The following is a 22,914-nucleotide window of genomic DNA, read 5'->3' on the forward strand; positions in this document are numbered from 1 at the left end:
TCCATGTTCCCACTCGTATCCATATCTAAGTTACCTGAATGACAGCAATGAACCAGAGGGACTGATCAACCAATATGTTTTTCTAATGTTCATTGCAAGTCATTTTTGAATGTTGAAAGCTATAATTAGCTCTATTTTTGACAGTTTGGGGTTATCTTACATTAAAATATTCCTTAAAATGTTACCTCTCTTCTTGGTTGCAGATGATACAGACTTGATTTCAGACTTTCCCCCGTGCTGTCACCAGTCTTCTGTGAGTCCTGCTAAGAAAACATGAGATTTTATATAACCTTTACAGTAGTTCACCTGGTTATAGCATTTGAGATTAAGAATAATTTCAGTAATAATTGAAAACAGCAAAAAGATAAATATACCATTACTCAGTAACACACAGTGGTGCAGGAATACAAAAATATAAAAGCAAGGTGAAACAATATGCTCATTTCCAAATTTCAAATAAATATGGGTAGTTTTAGAAAACGCATGCTGTTCTATAACCATGATCCCTATTGAGCTTACCTTGATTTCAGCTGCATTCACCTCCATATCTTCTACTGCAGCTTAATGCAAGAAAAAAGCAGATTGCACAAGATCAAGGTTTAGAAATAACACTATTAGTTAACCATCTTACTTTCATTATATTTGTAATGTGTCTGTGTTAAATTCCATTTATTTCTGCAAATGATTTTATCATTGACATAATATCACCCTCTTCAGTTCAGAGAAAGACATTGAAGTGCTCTGCAAAAAGAAAATATTAAAATAATCTAGAAATTTTGTTTGTTTAGTTTTTCTTGTCTTTTTGCACGTTGGGTTGTATGACTTTACAAAGACGTTTTTGGTCAGTTATGAGATGTGATTGATTTTGATGTGATTTTGGTTGTACTGTGATATTAGAGACTTGACAGTTGCAGGATGATGCCTATAAATTGTACAGGGTCCTCATAACCTAATGAATTAATCTGACACGATTGGTAAGATAAAGACACCCCAAACCATTTAGGTAAAGTTAAAAAAGATGACTTGGTTTTCATAATGATGTCTCATTCAATCTTTCACATCCTGTAAGCAAACCTTGGAACCACCCTGTTCAGCAACATTGATCGCTAAATAGGTATTAAAAAAAGAAATGAATGATTGATTTTTATTTATTCAACTGGAGAATCAAGATTTGTGCATTAAAACCTATTAACCTAAAGTTATTGTTTTTTATGTTTCAGAACAATTATTACTACTATACTCTCACGCTCAAATATCTGCTTGCTTTAAAAGATTCAAAATCAAAGCTTTGATGTATTTCTAATTTAAGTTCTGTCCACATTATCTTTATGAAGCAGTATAGGTGCATATGGAGGACAGAACCTGCCAAAATCAAAAGTAAATAAATGAGTCGATAAATAAATAAATATGTCATTAAATGTACCAAAAATATAAAAAAAATAAATGTAGACATTCATTAATTGATAAAATGTGACATTAATTGATATTTCTTTTTTAATTTAACTTTGTACTAATTCCCCTATATACTCTTGTATTTAATTTTCCTGATTATTTATTTAATTTGTATCTATTTATTTTTGCATTTATCCTTTTATTTTAGATGTATTTATTCATTATTAAATTGTATGTATTCATTTATGTATATTTGTATTTACTTATTTATTTAGTTCTGCATGATTTTCCCTTTGCATTTTCCCTCATATTTATTCCTCCAAACTTATTTATTTCTGTTTTTCTTTTCTTTATACATTTCATATGCATTTCTGCTTCATTATGCAAATGAGGGGGCTGTCATTCAACATGTGTCATGGGGTCAGAGTGCATAGATCAATTATATGATAGTTATCGTTTGCACACGGACAGCAGTCGGAGCAGCAGCAGGAATGAAGACTGGAGTTGGAGCAGACAGCGTTAGTTAGCTAGCAGACATATAGAGTTCTACAGGAATGAGTACTAAAACCCGGAAATGAGTTAGCATTTTAGCATCTCTGGTTCCCTCGTCTGGACGTCAATGTTTTTTTTTTTAATGGGTTTTTAGTTAGATGCCTGAAATAAGTTTTTTTTTAACAGTTTTTTTTTACAGTTTTTTAGCCTTTGTGTGTCTTAGGAAAGGTGGTTGCTAACAGCAGTGGCTAAATGAGACTACTAAACGTCATCACGCCAACTCTTCCAGATTTACAGCCTCGTTGTGTAAACTCACGCTCATGCAACCATGCTGTAGTTCCTTTATAGCCTAACGTTAGCTTTTTACTTCTGGCGATTGCATTCACACTGCAAAAATCCTAAAAGTGGTGTTCATTTGTGAAGATTATTTTACGGAACAAAACATGTAAGTATTTTAAATGTGTGTTTGCCACAGAGCTTATTTTCAGCAATAATCCAAAACCCAATGGAAAAATCCCATTGGCTTTTTGTCAAGGGAACCCAAGGCGATGCTATTATCCTGGTTGGCCAACAAAAATACGTCATCCCTGGAGCACTCTATAGTCAATTTATGCTCTGTGATCTCATCAACCAATAGGTGAAAAGTTGTCCCCATGACCTACATTGAATGACAGCCTTCTAATTTGCATAACAAAGAAGAAATGCATGAAGAAATGTAGAAAGAAAAGAATACATAAATAAATAAGTCAGGGGAAATAAATGGGGTGTAAATGCAAAGGGAAATAATCCACAAATCAATAAATAAATAAATACAATTTAATAATTAGTAAATACATAAAGTTAAGATAAAAATAAAAAAATAAAAAAATACATTTAAAAGTTAAAAATAAATAAATAAATAAATAAAAGGGAAAATTTAGAGTAGAGTAGTAGTAGAGTAGATAGAGGAATTAATACAAAGGTAAATAAATAAAGAAGCAAATTATAACAGAAATATCAATATATGTCACATTTTATCAATTAATTAATGCCTACATTTATTTTTTATTATTATTTAAATATCCGGTCATTTATTAAATCTAGATTTTGTCAGGTTCCTCCATAGGTGTAATCTGTGAATACACATTAAAGATTAAAACCTCACTTGTTTGATTTTGCTGAAACGCTGAGGTATTGATCCTTTCTTCTTTGTGGGATTTGTGGTCCAGGTGTTCTTTCTTCCCTCTATTTTCACCACACATCACTCCACTGTAGCCGTGGTGACCATTTTCAGAGACCATGACGTCTATTTTTTCCAGCAGAGCTATTATCTCTCTTTCATCCATCATACTTTTTGTACATGTGTGATATCTTTTTTCAACAAAACTGCTGTTGGCGTTCAGGTCTGTCAATGCACCTTCACATTTTTCATCTGACTCATGAGTCACAACTGTCATTACATAAGCAAGTGATCCTTTCCCAAAAGCTTTTTCTAACCACTGCACTCCTGAACTGTAATGGCTGCTATGTAGACCATGCGGTACCAGTAAGAGAAAGGCATGGATTTCCTGATTCAATGGGAATTTGTCAATATTTTGTAGACCAAGCATGTTAATGACAGAGATGTGCCGACCACACAAATCATACAGTTTGGTTGAAAACTGTTCCACATTTGTTTGCTCGTCATGGTCAATTAAGATGTTTTTTGATCCAATCTCAACAGAATTTGCGTCACCAATTAACACAAGTGTGAGTTCAGGTATCACTGAAACAAAATAAACAGAGAACGACATTAGTATGTAACACTGCAGTAATCAATGAAGCAGCATTGTCAAAGTTATACGGAGTTCACACAAACTCAATGACAAAATAAAAGTATATAATTAATTGTCACATTCACATGATGAGTTTGATATGTTTTAATACTTCCTCAGTGTTTGAAACTCAACTGAAACATAATCTATAAAATCAATGTTACTGTACATCAATTCTTGTTTCAAATATTACCTGTCTCATTGGCTGCAGATGGTACAGACTTGGTTACAGACAGTCCTCCTCCCATTGCTGTTTTTATCAATGTCTTCTGCTCTTCATCTTTACAGAGTCGTGCTGTAGGCCTATGACGAAACCATTGGGACAAATACAACATAAACTATTACTACAAAGGCACATTACCATTCAAGCTGATTGAGCTAATTATTTGAGAGGATAAATAAAAGCACTAAATCTTGCACATAAAACATTTTGTGGAACATCCCGATGATTTTGCTGCTGGTGGAATGCTGCAGATATTGCAATTTTTCCTGCATTAATTTCTTTATATTTTGTTATAAATATAATTTCATGATGAGCGAACACAACAAATATTTTTTTTAAAATGACTAATGGAGGGAAATATAATATCTTTACCAAGTTACACTGAAACACCCCATTCCACCATAAATTGTGGAATTATCTTTACTTCGGTAAAAACAAAAAATTCAGGCGCCAGGTGACAATTCAAAATATAATGTAATATAATGCAGTCAGGCTCTCAGGCATTCTGTATTACTTTAAAATATTTATTCTCCTGTACAGTAGATCAACTTGAGTCAACACACACACATAGGTATGATTTACACTTCCATCCTCTTTTATATCTTCTTTGTGGGGAAGTAACCTCTTTAAATGTAGCCTGCATGTGGCCTATTCACATCAATGATAAATAAATTTTAATTAATTAATTTTAATTAATTTATAAATTTAAATTTAAATATAAATATATATGTATATAAATATATACAGTAAAATGTATGAATAATATATATACACACACACACACAAGTCTAAGTGTAGTGGTTTTCATATTGAGAGGACATGTTGCCCGGTCCCCACTGGCTACTTCAAAGAAGTAGTTTGATGGTTAAAACTTGTTTTAAAGTTGAAGATAGGGTCAACGATGTTGGAAAGCTAGCATCATTTGAAAGTAGCATGGCCTCAGGAGCTCCGTCTAAACCCCCCCCCCCCCCCCTCCCCTCGCGGCTCCTTCCAAGGCAACGCCCCAACACACACATGCACGAGCATCACCGCATCGGAACTACTTCACAGACACAGAGCAGAGAGAGGACCTCAACTCAACAACGCTACCTAATGACAAGTAACCGCGGCAGTGCTGCTTTTGGATGAGTTTTCTCTTCCATTCTCCAGTAAACTTGTGGCGGCGACGCGCTTTGAGTTCAGGCTGGTGCACGCCAAGGGTGGAGCACGAGCAGGGAGGCAGGGAGGCATCTGATTGGTTCTTTCCAAGAGGACAGTGATTGGTAAACAGCTCTTTTCCGGTCCATTTTTCAGAGCTCATAAGTAATGGATCGTTGTCAGGGTGTAAAGACCATTTCAACCAATATAACAAATAGTGTATACTGGATAACATCGTCAACACTGACTTTAAGGTTTTAAGGTTTTAGGGGTGCGTGTATGTGTGTGTGTGTGTGTGTGTGTGTGTGTGTGCGTGTGTGTGTGCGTGCGCGTGTGTTTGTGTGCAAGCACTCTTAAAAAAACGTCTTCCTCACGCAGCAAAGACTTATTGAGAAATATCACTATATCAAACTGAAGTTGTTATAAAAACTGTACATGCTCAGATTTTAAGTATGGACACAAAACAGTACATCGTTTAAACTCACCTTTTGTTCCGTGTCTCTTTAGCTCTGCCTGGTCTGTGTGGATGAGGCTGCTTTGACTTCCTGTCCCCACTCTATATACAGTATAGAGACCTGATTCTGGGTCTGCCCCTCACAAACCCCTCCCACCTGCTCTTAACACATCTGATGTGGTGTGATAGGGTTACGGAGCTGAGAAACTGACATGTAAATCAGTGATGAGAAACGTGAAAGTGAAAGTAAGACTGCCTCAACTCATGATTTACCCGAAACCACGTGACTTCAGGGAAAGTGGTGTATAGGTTCATGGTGGAAACAGTCAAAGCACAAATAACTCTCAACTCTGAACACAACAAAATGTAGTAGCCTCTCTAGCAATGTATGTTCATTGACAGCTCTATGGAGCTGAGAAACTCTGCATGCACATTACATGTAAATCAGCAGTGGTGGAATGTAACTAAGTACATGTCATTTACTCAAGTACTGTACTATAAAATATATTTTTGATAATACCAGTTTGGTCAGAGGATATACTTTAAACTTAAACTTTATGACATTTTGTCATACACATACAGCTACATACATGAAATTTGACCTGTGCATTTAACCCATCCTAAGCATTTAGGAGCAGTGAGCTGCTGTAAAGCGCCCGGGGAGCAACTTGGGGTTTAGTGTCTCACTCAAGGACACTTCGACAATAATATAATATAATATAATATAATATCAGGCAGTATAGTTTCTAAATGAAGGGTGAGAATCTTCACATCCATGTTTAAGAGTGAAATTGGACGATAAGAACTACAGCAATATGGATCTTTTTCTTTCTTAAGTAATAAAGAGATCTGGGCTTCACACTGTTTTGTTCTGGTTCAACAATAGCGTGGACTCAAATGCAGACACAAACACTAGTCTTTTAAAGGTGTAACAAAGATCATTTATTACACAAATATTAAAGGTACTGTGAACAGGGCTGGGGTTCCTGGAGGTCCGAAGCGTGGCAGTAATAATGTCAATACTTATTTCACGGAACAGGGGGCATGGGGAGGGGGTGTCCAGGAATCCTTCCAGAGAAACAGATGATCCACTTGAGCTCCGAGAGGAGGAATGGTGTCGGAGAGTGAACAGGTAGGTAAGTAACTAAGGTAAGCATCCAGGTCGAGGAGGAGCAGCGTGTAGGAGTGAGCAGGCAGGTTGGAACCAGGAAGCAGAGACAGCTGGCAGGTGAACAAACCTGAACAAAGAACAAAGCAAGGTGAGTCCAAAAATCCAAAAACGAGCATAAGCAAAGTCAAGAAGCAAATATACTAAGAGAGCCTGGATATGTCTTGTACCACTGAGGGCGACGGAACGATCTGGCGATGACTGGCAGGAAGACTGGGGTTGATATGCTGCAGGTGTGAGTCATGGTAGGTTAATTGCTGTCAGCTGCTCCAGCAGTGCCGCCCAGGAGAAGGAGGAAGGCCACACCTCCCAACACACTGACAGACTAGACAAACAGGGGAAAAACACACAGGAGACAAAAGGGCAAGGAAACAGAGGAAACACAAGGAAAACTAGACTGCCAAGGTGATATCATGACACACGCAATGTTTGTGGAAAGATTCCAGTCTCAAGCGATTCATGATACAAACTTAAAAAGACGCCGTTTTACATTTACAGAAAGCTTTTTATAGAGTTCGATGGGAAAACCGTCCTTACCGGGGCTTTATCCACTCTGCATACCTATGATTGCTTTGTTGATCTCCTCTTATGTATTGGGCTGTCCAAGATTTCCACTTTATCAATAGCACTGACCTTAGGTGCAGGAACATTTTTTTAAAAACCCATGGAGATCTTCAGGGTTAAAACTTTCTTCAGAGGAATAAAGTGAAATGTAAAATGCCTGATTTATTTCTTGAGGGTCACGAGTGAGTCCATTATTGACATTAATGTCTGAGATTAATGGAGATACAGAGGACTTGGTGAACCAGAGCATACTGGGTTTGTCACCATACTCATAACAAGCGTGTCTAGAGTTCAAAAGCATCTCTTCAGCTATAACTGTAGAGAGATTATCATATTCAGTTTGAAGGAAGAGTCTCACTTGATATAGTTTTGCAGAGGGATAAGTCTACCTAAATATGAAAAACGATTAGTGATAATTGTTAAAATTGACAACCCCTTTTTTTCTTTCATAAGATGCATAGAAAATTATTTGTCCTTTAAGATATACACCAATCAGCCATAACATTATGACCACCTGCCTAATATTGAATAGGTCCCCTTTTTGCTGCCAAAACAGCCCTGACCGTGGAGGCATGGACTCCACTAGACCTCTGAAGGTATGCTGTGGTATCTGGCAGCCGTCAGTAGCAGATCCTTTAAGTCCTGTAAGTTGCGAGGTGGGGCCTCTATGGATCGGACTTGTTTGTCAAGCACATCCCACAGATGCTCGATTGGATTGAGATCTGGAGAATTTGGAGGCCAAGTCAAAACCTCGAACTCCATCCATCCACATGATGTAAAAGATAACGTGATTCCTCAGACCAGGCCACCTTCTTTAATTGCTCCGGGGTCCAGTTCTGATGCTCATGTGCCCATTGTAGGCGCTTTTGGCAGTGGACACGGGTCAGCATGGGCACCCTGACTGGTCTGCGGCTACGCAGCCCCATACGCAACAAACTGCTTGGCTCACTGTCTTTAGTTAATCTTTTTTTGCATCTCCAATTAAAATGATACATTCTACTTATTAGTTACAAAGTAATCTTTCCTACCTCATGACCACCTGAATGATAATTAACCTTTCTGTGTCCCCACAAGTGAAGTGGTACTGTACATGGTCTCATGCCAAAACAAAGTAGACTATTTACACAATTTAAAAGAGTAACTTTGGTATTTTTCAACCGTTTTCCCATGTTTTTGTGTCTAACTGACTTATAGGGACAACAATTTCTGAAATTGGTCCAGTATTGAGGAAGAGCGCTGTAGATGGCAGCTGCTCACAAGCTGCAATGTGATTCTATTGGGGCAAGCTGGCATTGTCATTTACATCCACTAAAAGTGCTTGTTTTTGCCATGACAGGCTCTGATTGTTATTATAAGTGTCTGACATTATGGAAAGAGTCAAGGAGAAGTCTCGTTCTGACATCTGGCGAGGTGACAAATAGTGGAATACATCCATGGTGGAAACGCAAGTGCCAGCCAGGCAGAGTTTGTTGTGTTGGAGTGCAGAAAGCGTAGCTTAGTATTATCTAAAAGCTGCCGCCCGTATTTATTTGAGCCAGAGTATACGGATATTCAAATTTCACAACGAGACTTCTCCTTGAGTGGGACTTGGACACAATAACAAACAAACCGGATCAAGTGAAAGGTGAGAAAAAATATTTATTTCTCTGTAGGGTCCTTTCCATAATGTTGTCAGACACTTTAGTTTATTAATTAGTTAGTTTAATTTATAAATTTTAGTGGACGTAACGTTACATTAATAACTTGTTTCGCGGCTGCCAGTTACAGCGTTTGAAAAAAAAAAGTTGTTGTCCCCATTTGTCACTTTGATATAAAAACATGGAAAAATAGGTTCCAGGTTGAAAAACACCAAAGTTATCCTTTAACAGCTGTCTGAGGGACTTTAATGTAGATTTAACTTTTTTTTTCTTTAAAAAAAAAATAGCAGACATTTCGGAGCAGGCCTTTATTACATCAGCCATATCATTTTTAATAAAAAAAAAAAAAACTGATAAAAGCTTGATAAACAGTACTATATACATATTACAGGTGCAGTGATCACATAGACTTCAGAGGAATATCAGCTGTAATTGTACAACTATCTTAGGTTTTATCACACCATTATTCCTGATTACAGTTCATTTATTCACAATTATCACGATGGTTATAAATCTTTGTTCATCAAATATCAGGTTCAGCTTGACGCCTCGGACCTTTGAACCTGAACATCTGTATTTATGTAAAATATATTTTGCTGTTGAACATCATGATTATGTAGTGAGTGATTATGTACAGTGTATATACAGTATATTCAGTCAACTGTTGTGAGTATGATTAATGCAGGTGGGATATATTTTACTGACTTTTAAATCTTTGTTAAAACTAAAAAGTCATTATTAATAGTTTGTGTTGAAAATAATCCATTTTGTGGTGTTAAACTCACTCAATGACTTCTATCTTTAGAGTAGTTTAAATAATCTATAAAATCAGCCAGGGTCAAGATCAGCATCAAGCATCCATCCTGCAGAAGCTGAATACAGAACGGGATCTGGTAGTTAGTCAATGACGCCCTCATGTGGCTGCATGTTAGAAGAGGAGGAATGTTTCTGTGGAGGAACAACAGAATATCACACTGTTCAGCCTCTCTGGCTTGAACCCAGAACTCAGGTCACTGGACGGTTTCTGCGGTTTTATTGGATCAATGAAGTCACTGCTTTTTTTTCAGAAAGACTTTCAGCATCTAGACTTTGATCTCTTCCTCCTCTTCAGAAAAGGCACACGGTGTTTTGCGGCTTTGGGAAAAAGCAGGCGAGGTGGTGTCGTTGCTCATCCTCCTTCCCTGTGTAAAGGACCCGCCACCGTAATGGCGAGACAGCACGTCAGCTGCCCTCTGGAACCTTTCTGCCTCAATCGCAGGCTCGGCTCTCAGAGGAGACCCGGTGCACTCATCTGGCGTCCTCAGTGACCTCCTCTCCTCCTCTTGCTCTGCCCAGTTGGAGCTACCAGAGCGCCCCCTGTTGTTCATGTTCCTGCTGAATGACCCACTACCCATGGAAGGGTTGGGTGAAGTCGCCCCAGGGCTCTGCACAGGCGTCTCTGTTAGTGAGCTGTCGTCCTCTTCTTCCTCTTCCTCTCCTTCTTCTTCCTCACCTGCTGCCTGGCTGTGATTGGACATCTGGAGGTAGCTGGGGTTGTCAATCAAGTTCAGTACCTCAGTCATAAGGGAGGGGCCAAGGTCTACAGTGAACGAGGTGAGGGAGTCTGAACGTGTCAGCATGAAGTCACCGCTGTCTGGTAGAGACCCTTTCCGGACGTCTCCATCCTGAAACTGTCTGTCAAGACGAGAGAGGCGGGGCAGAGTGACAAATCCTGACTGCAGACCTGCAAACAGACAGAAGAGGAAAACACACTGAAGTCACTGAAATGATCTGAACTAATAACAACATAAATAAAAACATCTAGAGACATTCTTAACCTTGAACCAGAATGATCTCAATGTAAGTATGTTACAAAGAATGTTTAAGTGCATAGTTGGATATTGGAGTGAAGTCATTGAATTTGCTCTATGGAGCTGAGAAACTCTGCATGCACATTACATGTAAATCAGAAGTGGTGTCAATGCCATTTACTCAAGTAGTGTACTTAAGTACAAGTTTGAAGTACTTGTACTTTACTTGAGTATTTCCATTTTATGTAACTTTATACTTTTACTCCACTACATCTCAGAAGCAAATATTTTACTTTTTACTCTACTACACTTATTTGACAGTATTAATTACATTTTATTAAATACTATGAAGATTCAGATTCTCAATACAAATAATAAACCAACTAATACATTTTGATGTATTATTGAGTAATTATTAAGTATATAAAGTAGCTCCACATTTACCAGCTGCAACATTAAAGTATCAATAAATACAATCCAATAATATAATATATATTATTCTGCATGATGAGGACTTTTACTTTCGGTACTTTAAGTATATTTTGATGCTTATACTTTTGTACTTTTACTTAAGTAACATTTAGAATGCAGGACTTTTACCTGTAACTGAGTATTTTTATGCTGTGGTAAAGATCGGTGTACTTCTTCCACCACTGTCAATCAGTGATGACAAGAGTAAAAGTGAAAGTAAGACAGCTACATCAGTATAATTAGTTTTGTGATTACTGATTTAGCTGCCTTACTTTGTGTGAAAGTGAAAGCAAGAGAGCTCTATTTCCCCTAAACCTTGTGACTTGGAGGAAAACAACAATGACCATTAGAGGTCACTCTACTCAAACACTGCCAAGCACATACTGCTGTCAACGCTGAACACTTGTTATTTGCAGAGCAAGAGCTGCAACAACAGTTCATGTTTTTTTTTTTAAAAAAGGCATAAAGTATTTACCAAAGTTAGTCCAAAAAAGGACAGAGACATTGATTCAGTCTCAAGTTTTCGGTTTTAAATTAAACTGCTCCTGATGATAGTTTTTTCAAAAACAACAACAAATAATGACTATAATAAATAAAAAAATAAATATAAAAAAATGTAAATAAACATAAATAAACCAAAAAAACAGAAATGGTTGTAAAATAACTTTGTGTACACAAAGAAATGGTGGTTAAAGTTGTATTCAATAAAGACTCATAATAACAAGGTTAAGCTGGGCTCAGACTACAGGAGTTTCAAGCTTCTCCTGTAGTCTGAATAATGATTCTTAAATCCCACAGGAGATGTAAGACAAGGGGAGTAAAGAAGGGTGGTTTAGTCAGTTTGAGGAGCACTGGACAGCTGGAGGCAATACAATCTGCCTCTGCTTTTGAGAGGGAAAGTGTAGGAGACGAGACACCAAAAATAGCCAGCAGGGGGCATGAATGAACTGTTCTACCGAGACAGGAGATTTTGCTGCATGACCAGAACATGTGAGCATGACTGGATGGCTGGGGTTGATTTTCAGTGATTGCATGCAGAGCTCACCTCAGGAAACAGTTTTGACAGTTTTTGATTTGTCCAGTGACTACAGTGTAGTATTTTATATTGCATACAATAACGTTGGATGCAAATAGAATAAGTGTGGACTCTTTCTAAAATATGGTATACAGACTTGCATTCATATAGCTCCTTTCTAGTCTTCCGACCACTCAAAGTGCTTTACACTACATGTCAGCATTCACCCATTCACACACACATTCATACACTGATGGCAGAGGCTGACATGCAAGGTGCCAACCTGCCCATCAGGATCTAATCTGAATAAAGTAGAATGCTAAAGACTATCTGAAATGTTTCCCAGTCAGCTTTAAAAGACATAAGACTGAAATGTAGCTTCTGTTTAGGCTTATTACATATGATAGAAATTATGCCTTTAAAAGATGAAGTGTGCTCTAAAATACAATCACAGAGGATACAGCAGGGACCTGAAGGAGCATTTTGTGCACGAATTCTCAAATTTGTAAGTAGCGAAAGAAATAGTTTTTAGATCATTTAAATTTTTCACAGAGATCGCAAAATAAAACAAAACATTTCGGAATGGAGATCAGTAAATGACTTAAAGGCCATGTTGTGCCAGTCAACAAAGGTTTTGTCCAGCAGAGAGGGTTTAATTTAGGGATTTGAATGAATAGGAGATTTTAAGGAGAAAAGAGTCCAGCCAAAGTGATGTCTAAGCTGTAACCAGATTTTGATACATGAAAGGGACTCAAGTGTTTACCAAGATAGTGTATCTGCTCCTGGGTCCTCGTAGAGCCGGTGCAGAATTGGGCTTCTGTTAGCAGCCAGTAATACACCAAAAGGTTTGGAACTGACATCCCTCCTGCCTTTTTTTTAATATTGGAGTGTTTTCATTGATAGTCAAAGCGGCTTACGGTTCCAGTTAAAGGATGAAATAATACTGCTTCATTTATTTTACACTGAAAGGATATTATTGTGTCTTCTGTTAATGGAAAACTCGTTCCCCTGCTATTTGCTTATCAGCCAGACAAAGGCGTGGAGGATGCTAAACTTTTTACACTGGACACTGTATAATCTAGAAAAACCTGGAGCTCATGTAAGACTTTTATTCGCAGACTTTTCCTCTGCTTTTAACAAAATGCAGCCTCACATCTTGATTGAGAGACTTGCCTCTTATTTTAATCTCCCAGACCGGCTTCTCATGCTGATTCAAAATGTTCTTACTGTGAAGGTCCAGCAGGTTTTCGTGAATGGACAAATGTCCAAAATATCCATATAAAACACAGGTTCACCTCAGAGTTGTGTGTTGTCACCCCTCCTATTTATCATGTACACCGACGGCTGCAGGTCTTCTCAGGAGAACAGGCTTCTTGTTAAGTTTTCTGATGACAGTGTCCTCTTATCTTTACTTCAAGGCTCAGAGTCTGATCATGGTCCTGCATTACCTGAGATTGTTAAATGGTGCGATGATAATTATCTTCACCTCAATGTTTCCAAAACAAAGGAAATGATCATTGACTTCAGACACAATACTGAACACAAAGTTAGTCTCATACACGGTGAAGATGTTCAGATTGAGGAGTCGTATAAATACCTTGGAACTGTGTTTGATTGTAAACTTCGGCTTCATATTAATACGGAGTCTATCGTCAAACGAGGTCAACAGAAACTCTATTTGTTGAGGAAGCTGAACTCTTTTAATGTCAGTGAGAGGATCTTAAGTAACTTTTATTGTTCTTTTATCGAAAGTCTTTTAACCTTTTCTTTTATTTGTTGGTTCAGTGGCTTAACCATTAAGGACAAGAACAGCCTGTAAAGCATTGTTAAGGTTTGCTCCAAGATTGCTGGAGTCAAACAAAGAGACCTGTGTTCCCTCTGGGAGAATCAGGTGGTAAAGAAGGCAAAGAATATTATCAGCCAACCTCTTCATGTTCTGTCTCATGACGTCTCATTGATGCCTTCAGGCCGCCGTTATCAGGCACCTCTGAGGAGAACTAACCGTTACTTCAACTCTTTTCTTCCTTTTGCTATCAGGTTATTAAACTCAGACGGTAGTCATTTCATGTGAGATTTTTAATGGCAGTTCCCTTACATGATAAATCATGTAGCAATGTCTATTATCTATTTGTTTTCTCTTTTTATCCATTTTATTATTATATTGTATTAACTTATCTGCTGTCCTTCACTGACCTCTCTTTGTCAGTTTTATTGATGTGTGCTTCACATAACCTTTTGGATGTTGTCCGTGTGTTTATGATGGGTAAACTGTAAATGAATTGCCCTTCTTGGGATCAATAAAAATGTCTGAATCTGAATCTGAATAGATAATTACATTTTGGGGGGATATTCATCTGTATGGAATTAATAAGACCTGCAACTGACAGTGGTAGGCCTAATGACATCCAGCGGTTTAGACTGCACTTCACCTGGTCCATAAGAGTAAGAGAGTTAGCTGCAAAGAGATTAGAACATGTATTAGTTACATTAATGCCTAGTAAGTAAATAGGTGAGTCATTTTTAGAGGAAGTGAGGCAAAGAGATATTTACGCGCTGTCTCATTGATCGGAAATAATTCACTTTTCTGCAAATTTAGTTTATATAGCTTTTTATATAGCTTGTCGGGACGGAGGCTAAATAATGCTGCAAATTTAGGCTGAATTTTGGCAAGGGAAAACTGGCATGGCCATTTTCAAAGGGGTCCCTTGACCTCTGACCTCAAGATATCTGAAGGAAAATTGATTCTATGGGTACCCACGAGTCTCCCCTTTACAGACATGCCATGATTATGCTAATCCCATTCAGGTTTTATCATAGTGTTCTAAGCCCTTAGAGACTTTCAAAATTTATTTGAATCAATTAATTAATTCATGTTTATTTCTGATTTATGACTAGCACAACTTGACACACAGTGCTGAGCTGCATCTCAAATTAATCTTCATTTAGCTTTCAGATGATGACAACCACTTCTGTGACATCTACTGCTGACCTGCTATCTCCCCCTAAAGACCCCCTGCCCTTAACCTGATATTCTTACCCTAACCCGTACCGCTCTCACTCCTCATGCCTAAGCCTAACCAACCCAACCACTGAAGGCATCGAGTACTAGCAAGATTGTCTGTCTGTTATCAGATATTGTTAGCGCGATATCTAAATCTATCTAGAGCCTAATTTGGATGGGAAAAAATTCCTAGGTGACGAGGGAACATAGGCCTGACCCCCAGTGGTTCCAGACCAATCATAGCTTACCATCTTCTTCCTTTGTTTTATAAAGGAGCTCTATTTCCCCTAAACCTTGTGACTTGGAGGAAAACAACAATTGTTCCTCCTTGCAGCACCAACTGCATCATTCTTCTTTTGCTTAGCTATATTTACAGTCATGCATGGAGGAGCCTCTGTGCTCCTATTGGTCAACATTTGGAACGTGAATGTGAAAGGATATTAAAAATAGAAAAGGATGAATTGACTATGAATAAAACTAACATGAACTTTTGATCACAGGACTAAGACTAAATCTAAAAATACTAGACAAAATTTACATTATTTGTCATTTTGGGTTACATAAATAAAATGCACTTGATTTGGTATGTGGCAGATCTTAGACATATTTTGAGATTGGGTCAAGAGAAAATCTGGTCTTCTCATAATGTTCATTAATGACAGACGAGGCATAAACTCCATTGACTGATTTATTACAGAAAAAGACTGATATTTCTGTTAGTAATTATGAATATCAATATACTGTAGCAATGACAAGAGCCTAATAAATCAAACAACAAAAACAATTCCAATATTGGCAGTAGTAAACAGTAACTGTAATAAGATCATTTAAAAAGAGATAATATAAGTAATAAGTATAAAAATTGTTGAATACTCCAAGAAATTCAGAAACATAAAGCATTGTTCATCAAATTCTTGAAGAAAAAAACATACAAAATAGTACGATGAAAATGAGTTGCACAAAAAATATCTAAATGGTTAACAATAAAAAAGTCCATTCTTTCCTTTTTACATAATGTCAACTACTCACAACTCTTTCCCTTTTCGTGTAACTCAACACGTCTCAAATACAAGTTTCATGCATTTTCATAATCAACACTTCATTAATTCAATGACAGGACATCCACCTTATAACTAATTCTTAATCTATTGAAAAATTCTTTTTCTTTCAAAACCTTTCAAAAGATAGTTTACAAAAAATACAATTACAGAGATATTTATACCCAACTTTAATCAAAACTATAAAACTTGTGTTGCCTGTTATGATGCATTTTAATGAGATCTGTATTATAGAAAAAAAAGTGAAAATTAAAATTACAACCAATTATGGCTGCCATTTCTTATTTTGAATGAATTAATCTATGTACACGTCTGTCAACATGCCTCAGCTTAACATCCTACATCTTTATTTGCTCTTTAAACTGTGAGAAGAACATTTCATGCATCTTGTATTAAAAATACACATCTTTGGATGAATGAAGATTATACTTCTCAGAACTCATTTTGCACCTTGATCAACTTTTTTTAGAAAAGCAAACAACTTACAGTTTCATGTCATTTCTGTTTGATGAGATTTTCACATAAAAGTAAAAATGTAACAACAAAAGTCAAATCATATCTTACATTCCCGTTTATAGAGGAATGAAAATGTCTCCATAATATCTGAAAACCTAGAAACTTCTTCATTCCTTCTTTTGAAAAATGTCCTTTAAATATTCAAAGAAAAAAACAAATCATGCATCTTAATCATCTTGTAAAATAATCATAATAAAAATATTTCTAATTAAAGAAAAACCTATGATGAATTCTGATCGTTCTCGTACTTTTTACTGTTTAATGGCTAACAAACATGTCCTTTGTAATTACACATGTTCTCCTTTGCTTTAGGACATTTTCAGGAATGATTACTACTTAATGTTTTACTGCAACTCAATCTCTAAACATAAAATAATTAAAATACTATTGATTAAATTATAAACAGGTATTGTTTCAGTCATTTTTGAAAGGATTCATCCTCATCATTGATATTGTTGCACTCCTTCAATCAAATCAAAAATGATTTCTTTTGAACAGATAAAGACACTTTGGGCTTCTGTTACTTTGAGTAGAGCTTGGTTGTTTCTGGTTCACTCACAGGTTGTACATTTCATCCAGACTATCAATAGCTTCCTGTCTACTGTGGTCTCTCCACTGCCTGGGAATTTCTCCTCTGCCCTGGAATTTTAATTTATAATGGTCTTCCAGTTGCTTTTGAAATCGACATATAAACCATTTCCAGTATGTCAGCTTAGATGCATCAGGAGTAATCTCCCATGTAGCATACTCCTCTCCAGCAGTTTGATACAGTTTAAAAGGAATGGTGTCATGTGAATCATGACGCGGATAGAAACTTCCATCACTTGCAACTGATGTTGTACAGAAATCAATGAACAGTTCCACTGTGCCTTCAGTGTGCCATCCCTTGATCCCAGCAGGTCGATGAAATGGGACATTGTGTTTGTCAGGACTGTGATCTTCCAGTGTGTTGGTACAAACAGCTGCACAGAATGGGCATGTTACCCAGCAGCAGTTACACAGCTGATCAATGAGGATTTGATCAGGCTTCATCCTGAATTCCTTCATCTTATCCAATGAGAGGCTGCTCATCTTCTTTATGATGGATTCAAGACCTTTCTCTATCTCTTCTTTAAGAAAGTCAAAACTGTTTATGTCACTGAAGTTTTCACAACAGATGGTGTTGAATGTTAGCTTATCTTTTAGCAAACTGGAAAATTCCTCGACCCACATGTTCAGGTCTCCTCTCTGGGTTTTGACTTTCTCTGTTGCATCAAATAAAGCTTGACTCACAAGATTTTTGATGTCTTCAACATTTTTCTTTAGTATGTTCTGGGCTTTATTTTTGTTTTCTGTGAAGATGTATTTCTGTACTTCCTCCTTTATGAAAGTCTCAACTTGTCTCCTTGGGTGTCGGATGTAGGTGATAAAACCATCAAACTCCTCTTTCTCTGTGAGTGACTTCAACATGTGTTTCTCCAAGTTCAGCCTGTTCCCACTGAATGCTGGGAAACTACACCTCATCTCTCCAGCGAGATCAATGGCAGCCTTGTTACAGACGGCCTCAACAGAGGAACTCTTCAGTTTCTCACAGATCAGTTCTCCAAGCACAACAGCAGACGAGTTTCCTTTGCAGAAGCTTCTGAAAATGTTGTAATATTGCATTTTCTTGCTTTCTACATAAGCGAGTGCATCGTTGTTCCCTTTGAATTTCTTGTGGGACTCTGAAAGCCATCCCCCTGCTCTGTGAAACACATACAGTATGAGATCAACTGTAAACTCCTTCTTAAGAGCATATTTCCTCTCTGGTTCAAATTCAGTCACCTTTTCTTTAACATTGTTGGCCACTTCTTGCAAGTAAGTTGGTTTGTAGCCTCTTGTAGCTACAGGTTTGCTCTTGATTTCATCAAGGGACTGTTTTTCAACATCATCAATGAAGGATCTGATCAGTTGATGTTCTTCATGTGATAACAAACTCCTTGATGTATGTTTTTCAATTTGTTGTGTTGACCCAAATCTAAGTTTTGTTGTGAAAGACACCCATGCTTTTGACCATGAATAACTTCCTTTCCCTTTTGTGTTTGTGTTTTCCCTCTCATCATTTTTGGATTGTTGGCTTGTATCTAAGACATCTTGGTGCTTGGTGAGAGATACATAATAACTGTAATCTCCAACCTCTGATATTTTTTTGTAGCTGCCACTGCTTTCACATTCAGCTATGAGAGGCCATTCAAACCCAATCTCCTGAAGGATTGTTGACTGATCTTCTTCATAGTTGATGTCCTCAATAGGTTTTGTATCTGCAGTTAGTTCATGAACCAAGCCACTCCAAACAGAGTCAAAGTGCTGTTTAAGTTCCTCTTCATCTTTTGCCTTGTCTTTTAACTGATGAGCGAGCTCTTTGCTCTTTTGGAGCAGCTTGTTCTCAAACTCTGTCTTCTTATCATCTAGCTTTTTACAAGCGTTCTTCTGCTGGATAACTTCATCCAGTCTTCCTTTAACTGCTCTCACTTGCTCATCATGAAACTCCTTGATTTTGCTTTCGAATCGTCCTCGCCACTGAACCAACATTTCTTTGTCTCTGTCATCATCAAAGTATGTTGTCATTGCTTTTGTGATTTCTCCATAGGTTTTGTTCATTTCTTTATGGAGATAATTCAGCGCGACTTTGTCAAGTTTTCCATTTTCAATTTGGGTATGAAGCCCATTCTCAATGGTCAACATGTTGCTCCTCAGGGCCCAGGTCCAGTTCCCATACTGGACCTCAAGTTTTCTGTACACTGCAATTTCAAGTGTGTTTTTGAAACTGAAAACAAACTGTTCGTTCATCAGGGCTTTCCACAGGTCCTGGATTTTGCTTTTGAACTGTGAGAGAGTAATCCCAGCAGACTGTGAAGCTTTAGAGAGGATGATGGTCTTCAGCTCTTGGACGCTCGCACTATAACCTGGATTTGGAGGAGCCATAGGTGGACTTCCCTCCCATAGCTGGGCAAAGTATTTCACATCTTTCTGCACATCAAATGCAATGACATCACTGAAGCACTCAGCATCACAGACCTCCTCTTTGGCTGCTAATGAGGCCATCTGGTCCAATTTTTCTTGCAGCCGTCTCTTTCCATCCATGTTTTTCTCTGCAGCTGCAATATCTGTAACATTCTGATGAACAAACACACAACTTGGAGAAAGTTTAATTTTCTTCATCCTCATGAAAGCCTGAACAACAATCTGCAGAACATCTTGCATCTCAGCTGGATTCTCTCCAAAGATGTTGATCAGTGTCATGTTTCCCAGACCAACAACAAATGTTGCCAGTTCATTGTCGTGCTGAAGAGTGGCGTTACCTTCCAACTCAAGAGCACGCAGTCCTTCCGTGTCCACCACTAGGACGTAGTCAAACTGAAAGTCTTCCTTGATCTCCTCTGACACTTTGACCAGCTGCATGAAGGCCCCCTTGGTGCACCTACCAGCACTCACTGCAAACTGTAACCCAAACATGGCATTCAGCATTGTTGATTTTCCACTGCTCTGTACGCCCAAAACTGACAAAACAAAAACTCTCTTGTCGCCCAGTTTCTTGATGACTTCATCTAAAAGACTAGAGATCCATGTTAAAGGTACGTGACCTGCATCACCATCCATCAGCTCCATTGGGTGTCCCGATATCATCAGCTCTGCAGCCAGCTCCGGGTATTTAGACCAGTCAGTCTGTACCATCTTTGTTTGTTTCTGCAGAGATGCATGGGCTTCATAGATCTGTCCCATTTCTCTAAAGATGTGCTCCAAGCCAAAAGTTGCTGACTGTAGTTTTGTTGATATGTCATCAAGCTCAGTTTGCTTTCTTTTTAACAGATCAGATTTGTCATGCTTCTTCTTCAAAGCCAAGACTTCAGTCCACTTTTCATCATAGTTTTGGAGAATTGAAGAGAGATCGTCTGTGGAGAGGGCATCTATTAAGATCTGAGTCCATTTCAGGAAATAGACTTTGTCTGTTGATGGCAAAGATGAGAGGCTTTCAATGAACAACTCCATCGGTTCACTGCAGGAAGCAGTGTGTTGTTTTTGTCGTATTTGGTTTAATTTCTGATGCTTTTCACATTTCTCTTTCTCAATGTTTCCTTTGAGGTGATACAGTTCTTTGTTTATTTTGCACCACTCATGCCACAGTTGGCCTTGACAAGGGAGAAATGTATCTTTGATCTTTGAAACATCCATCCCCTGAAGCAAGTTCACTACTTTCATAGCAGCAGATTTTCCTTTTTGACAGGCTTCATCATCTTCATCCACTCTGATTCCAGAGACCTCAGTCATTGTTTCAAGCTGGAAGGATGCATGTGGTCCAGACAAAATGTTTCCAATGATTTTTTTCAGTTCTTCAGAAACATCCGAATGGCTTCTGTCCTTTAGACCCACTATGTATTTTCCCCTTTTTGTCTCAACAGCACCACAATCATTATCAGCAATGAGAATAATGAGAGGCTTCGGAGACTTGAGAAGGGCTGAGATAACTGTAGTACTTTGTTTACCTCTTTCCAGAGTTGGTACAAGAACAACATTGACTGAAGATCTGTCAGTCAGTATGTCACGCTGTTTTTCAATCGACAGAGCATCACCATGAAGATTACAGAAGGCAATGCAGTCAGTGAAGGCATCATTGGGTTGTCCATCAGGGCAGTACCAGGCAATCTCTGCCACACCATCCATCAGGTGTCGAGACTTGGTGCTACCTGCGCAGTTTCTGTGGAAGAAGGTGTTGTGACGGTCGTTGATCAAAGAGTTCATCAGCTGAGATTTAGACAGAGATAGTGAACCCAGGCGGAGAAATGACACCATGGGTGTCTCAGCTTTGCAGATTGGCATACTCTTCATTTTGACAATGTTTGAATTGTCTTTGATTTCAGTTATCTTCCATGTTTTTCTTATTTGTCTGAATGTCCACAGAGGACAGCCAATATCCATTGTGACTGGGTCAGGAACAAGCAAAGGTAAGGCGTACTGACATTGTGATAGCTTTGTTATCATGTTCTGCTTAAAGAAGCTGTCTGAGCAGTGAAATACTGCCATTTGAACATCCATTGGATGCACGTGAGACTGTTTTGATTGATCAAAGTCTACACTGGCGTTAAAAAGAGCTTCCAAGTCATCGTCATCTGTGTCAACTGTGTCAAACACTGGAACAGGATTTGAATGGATCACCTCAGGTCTGTCTTGTTTTACAGGAATATATCTGGCTCTGTAGTCTAACATCATCAACCTCTGAAGAAAAGTAAGAGCGAGCTCTTTCTCAGATGTGTCATGGTCCTGTTTCACAGGTGGACCTACTTTAAGAAAATCTGCTGGTGACAACTTCTGTTGTTCTTTGTCTTGAAGGTGAAGTCTGCCAAGCAGTGTTTCAGCTTCTCTTTGATATTGTTTCTTCCTGTTGATCTCTTCAGAAATCTCCACTGACTGCTGTAAATAAACATTTAGGACTGTCAATCGATTAAAATATTTAATCCTGATTAATCACATGATTTTCCATAGTTAATCGCAATTAATTGCAAATTAATCGCACATTTATCTGTTCAAAATGTACCTTAAAGATACTGTTTGTAACTTCTTTTACGTACAAACTGGGTCGGTGTCTCATGCGCGCTCACGTGTGGCTACGCTGTTCCAACACAAACTACACGGAAGCACCAAAACCGCAAAGTTATATAGGGAAGCCCGTCTTGCAAAACAGTGTCATCTCTTCCTGCTACATCCCCCTGACCGTGGCCAGAGAAACAGGGGAGACCGTAACCCTGCTCCAGTTGATGCTGCTCTGCTCCTCTGCCTGCCTGCTTGCCTTCACTCACACCGCGCTCGTTCTCACTCGTTCCACTTCTCACGTGCATGTGCGCACACTACACACTGCAGAAGACGGGAGTCTGAAGCAGGACAACACAGTATCAGCAGTGATTCATGTAGAGACCTTCGTCTGGTCAGCTAACATTACTGCCAAGCAGCTGAAATATAGAGTGATATTGTGGTTTTAGCTGACATGTGTCGCCTCAATGTTTTGACCGATGCTCGTTCATGTCTATGAAGAGCGAGCACAAGCGCGGACAGGACGCTGACCTTCGTTGACTTAAAGGCCACATGTGTCGCTGTTAACAAGCAATTTCTGATTCTTACATCATGTCCCTTTAAGGAAGATTTGTCAATTATTTAATACTCTTATTAACATGGGAGTGGGCAAATATGCT

The 22,914-nt window shown here is 38.2% G+C and overlaps 2 protein-coding genes and 1 long non-coding RNA gene across 52 annotated transcripts in view; all 3 read right to left on the reverse strand.

The window, feature by feature from the left end:
* Positions 1 to 22,914, reverse strand: part of LOC119501887 (interferon-induced very large GTPase 1-like) — a 342,733-nt gene that overhangs the window by 39,498 nt on the left and 280,321 nt on the right. The window lies entirely within an intron of this gene.
* On the reverse strand, positions 244 to 3,917 carry LOC119501939. The gene is made up of 3 exons (XR_005209966.1): positions 3,871 to 3,917; positions 520 to 560; positions 244 to 263 (listed from the first exon to the last, which is right to left on the reverse strand). It is a non-coding gene; the product is annotated as an uncharacterized LOC119501939 (long non-coding RNA).
* LOC119501919 lies at positions 8,881 to 22,106 on the reverse strand. Its single transcript, XM_037792698.1, has 3 exons — positions 22,010 to 22,106; positions 14,511 to 14,591; positions 8,881 to 10,583 (listed from the first exon to the last, which is right to left on the reverse strand). Exons 2-3 carry the CDS (start codon positions 14,572 to 14,574, stop codon positions 9,943 to 9,945), a joined length of 705 nt encoding a protein of 234 aa, XP_037648626.1. The 5' UTR covers positions 14,575 to 14,591; positions 22,010 to 22,106; the 3' UTR covers positions 8,881 to 9,942.

The sequence above is a fragment of the Sebastes umbrosus genome, chromosome 14, assembly GCF_015220745.1.
Source record: "Sebastes umbrosus isolate fSebUmb1 chromosome 14, fSebUmb1.pri, whole genome shotgun sequence".
Classification (NCBI taxonomy): Eukaryota; Metazoa; Chordata; class Actinopteri; order Perciformes; family Sebastidae; genus Sebastes; species Sebastes umbrosus.